This window comes from Trachypithecus francoisi, unplaced genomic scaffold, assembly GCF_009764315.1.
Source record: "Trachypithecus francoisi isolate TF-2019V2 unplaced genomic scaffold, Tfra_2.0 Lachesis_group5, whole genome shotgun sequence".
Taxonomy (NCBI): domain Eukaryota; kingdom Metazoa; phylum Chordata; class Mammalia; order Primates; family Cercopithecidae; genus Trachypithecus; species Trachypithecus francoisi.
The window spans coordinates 81,861,155-81,863,292 of NW_022681470.1; the positions used below are offsets into that span (position 1 = coordinate 81,861,155).

At 44.7% G+C, this 2,138-nt stretch overlaps 1 protein-coding gene and 1 pseudogene across 1 annotated transcript; both read left to right on the forward strand.

Moving 5' to 3' along the window:
- The first annotated feature begins 730 nt into the window (after nt 1-730).
- Nucleotides 731-1,127, forward strand: LOC117075315 (aldo-keto reductase family 1 member B1-like). Its single transcript, XM_033197576.1, has one exon. It carries the CDS (start codon nt 742-744, stop codon nt 1,099-1,101), a length of 360 nt encoding a protein of 119 aa, XP_033053467.1. The 5' UTR covers nt 731-741; the 3' UTR covers nt 1,102-1,127.
- A 30-nt stretch (nt 1,128-1,157) lies between these two features.
- On the forward strand, nt 1,158-1,676 carry LOC117075313 (annotated as a pseudogene).
- The last annotated feature ends 462 nt before the right edge of the window (nt 1,677-2,138 follow it).

Below are 2,138 nucleotides of genomic sequence, written 5' to 3' on the forward strand. Positions count from 1 at the left end.
GGAGCTGTTTGTCTTTTTTCCATGTTTCCTTTGTGAAGGGAGTAGTCTCCCTACCTTTTCCCAGGGTAGGAAATGTGTGATAAAAAGGTAAAGGAGAGGTAGCTACAAGTGAGGTCTTATTAACCAGGAAGGTAAATCACTTGCATGTAGATGTTTATAGTTCCTCACTTTTTTTTTTTTTGTAAATGGTATTTCCCTTTTTCATATGTTTATTTTTAAAAAAGCATTATATATTTATATAGACAGGGTCTCACAGTGTTGCCCATGCTGGTCTTGAACTCCTGGGCTCAAGGATCCTCTCACCTCAGCCTCCCAAGGTGTTGGGATTACACATATGAGTCCATTTTTTTATATGTTCTAATTAGAAAATATATAGTTTATTTTTGACATTTTAATAGTATATTTATATATAAAACGCATGTAGACTAGACTATATGCTACCTCAGTCTCTCTACCTATCCAGAGTTGGGAAAATCAGGTAGGTCCCTGTGGTCATAATAAAAGCACCCACTGCTTCACGTCAGGTACCTATTAGAAAATAAGCAACCTCCCACCTACTGGCTTTGCAAATCCAAATCTATTAAGTGGCTCCACTGTCACAGTAAATATTTCATTGTTGATTAGACCAGGCATTCTTAAAGACATAACTATTTTAGTATTATTAAGTTACCTAAAGAGTCACTGAGGTGCATGGTTCTGGGCGGAGGTCTGGAGAGCGCAGCAGCCACGGCCAGCCACTTCATGCCCAACAACAGCACCAAGATGGCCATCCTGGGGCTAGGCACCTGGAAGTCTCCTCTGAGTCAGGTAACTGAGGCTGTGAAGGTGGCCATTGACATTGGGTACTGCCACATCGACTGTGCCCACGTGTACCAGAATAAGAATGAGGTGGGAGTGGCCATTCAGGAGAAGCTCAGGGAGCAGGTAGTGAAACGTGAGGAGCTCTTCATGGTCAACAAGCTGTGGCAAGCGTACCATGAGAAGGGCCTGGTGAAAGGAGCCTGCCAGAAGATGCTCGTTGACCTGAAACTGGACTACCTGGACCTCTACCATATTCTCTGGCCAACAAGCTTCAAGTCTGGGAAGGAATTTTCCCATTAGATGAGTCAGGTAATGTGGTTCCCAGTGACACCAACATTCTGGACACATGGGCGGGCATGGAAGAGCTAGTAGATGAAGGGCTGGTGAAAGCTATTGGCATCTTCAACTTCAACCATCTCCAGATTGAGAGGATCTTAAACAAGCCTGACTTAAAGTATAAGTAGGTGGTTAACCAAACTGAGTGCCACCTGTACCTCACTCAGGAGAAGTCAATCCAGTACTGTCAGTCCAAAGGCATCATGGTGACCGCCTACAGCCCCGTCAGCTCTCCTGACAGGCCCTGGGCCAAGCCTGCAGATCCTTCCCTCCTGGAGGATCCCAGGATCAAGGCAATCACAGCCAAGCATAATAAAACTACAGCCCAGGTTCTGATCTGGTTGCCCACGCAGAGGAACTTGGTGGTGATCCCCAAGTCTGTGACACCAGAACACATTGCTGAGAACTTTAAGGTCTTCGACTTTAAACTGAACAGCCAGGATATGACCACCTTATTCAGCTGCAACAGAAATGGGAGCATCTGTGCCTTGGTGGGCTGTGCCTCCCGCAAGGATTACCCCTTCCATGAGGAATTTTGAAGCTGTGGATGCCTGCTTGTCCCCAAGTGACCTATACTGTGTTTCCTGCCTCATTTTGTTTTCCTTGCAAAGATAGTATGGCCTGTTTCACTCAGCAGTGGGACAGCAACCTGTAGAGTGGCCAGCGAGGGTGTGCCTATCTTGATGTTGGATCTGAAGAGCCCTGTAAATAGAGTAGCTTTGCTTTGCCCTTCTTTTTGCCCAGCTGGGGAAAGTACAACCTGAATACCCTTTTCTGACCAAAGAGAAGCAGAATCTACCTGGCCAAAATAGTGCCACTAACAGTTGAGTTTTGACTGCTTGGAAATGTAATCCTTTCAGTAAGACTTCTCTTTGTCTCAAATAAAAAGTGCTTTTTGTGGGAAAAAAAGTCACTGAAGAAAAATTATGAAGATCTATAAATGTGTAGCAAAGTAGAATAGCCTTTGTACTAGTTTCAAATCATGTCTCTATCACTTGCCA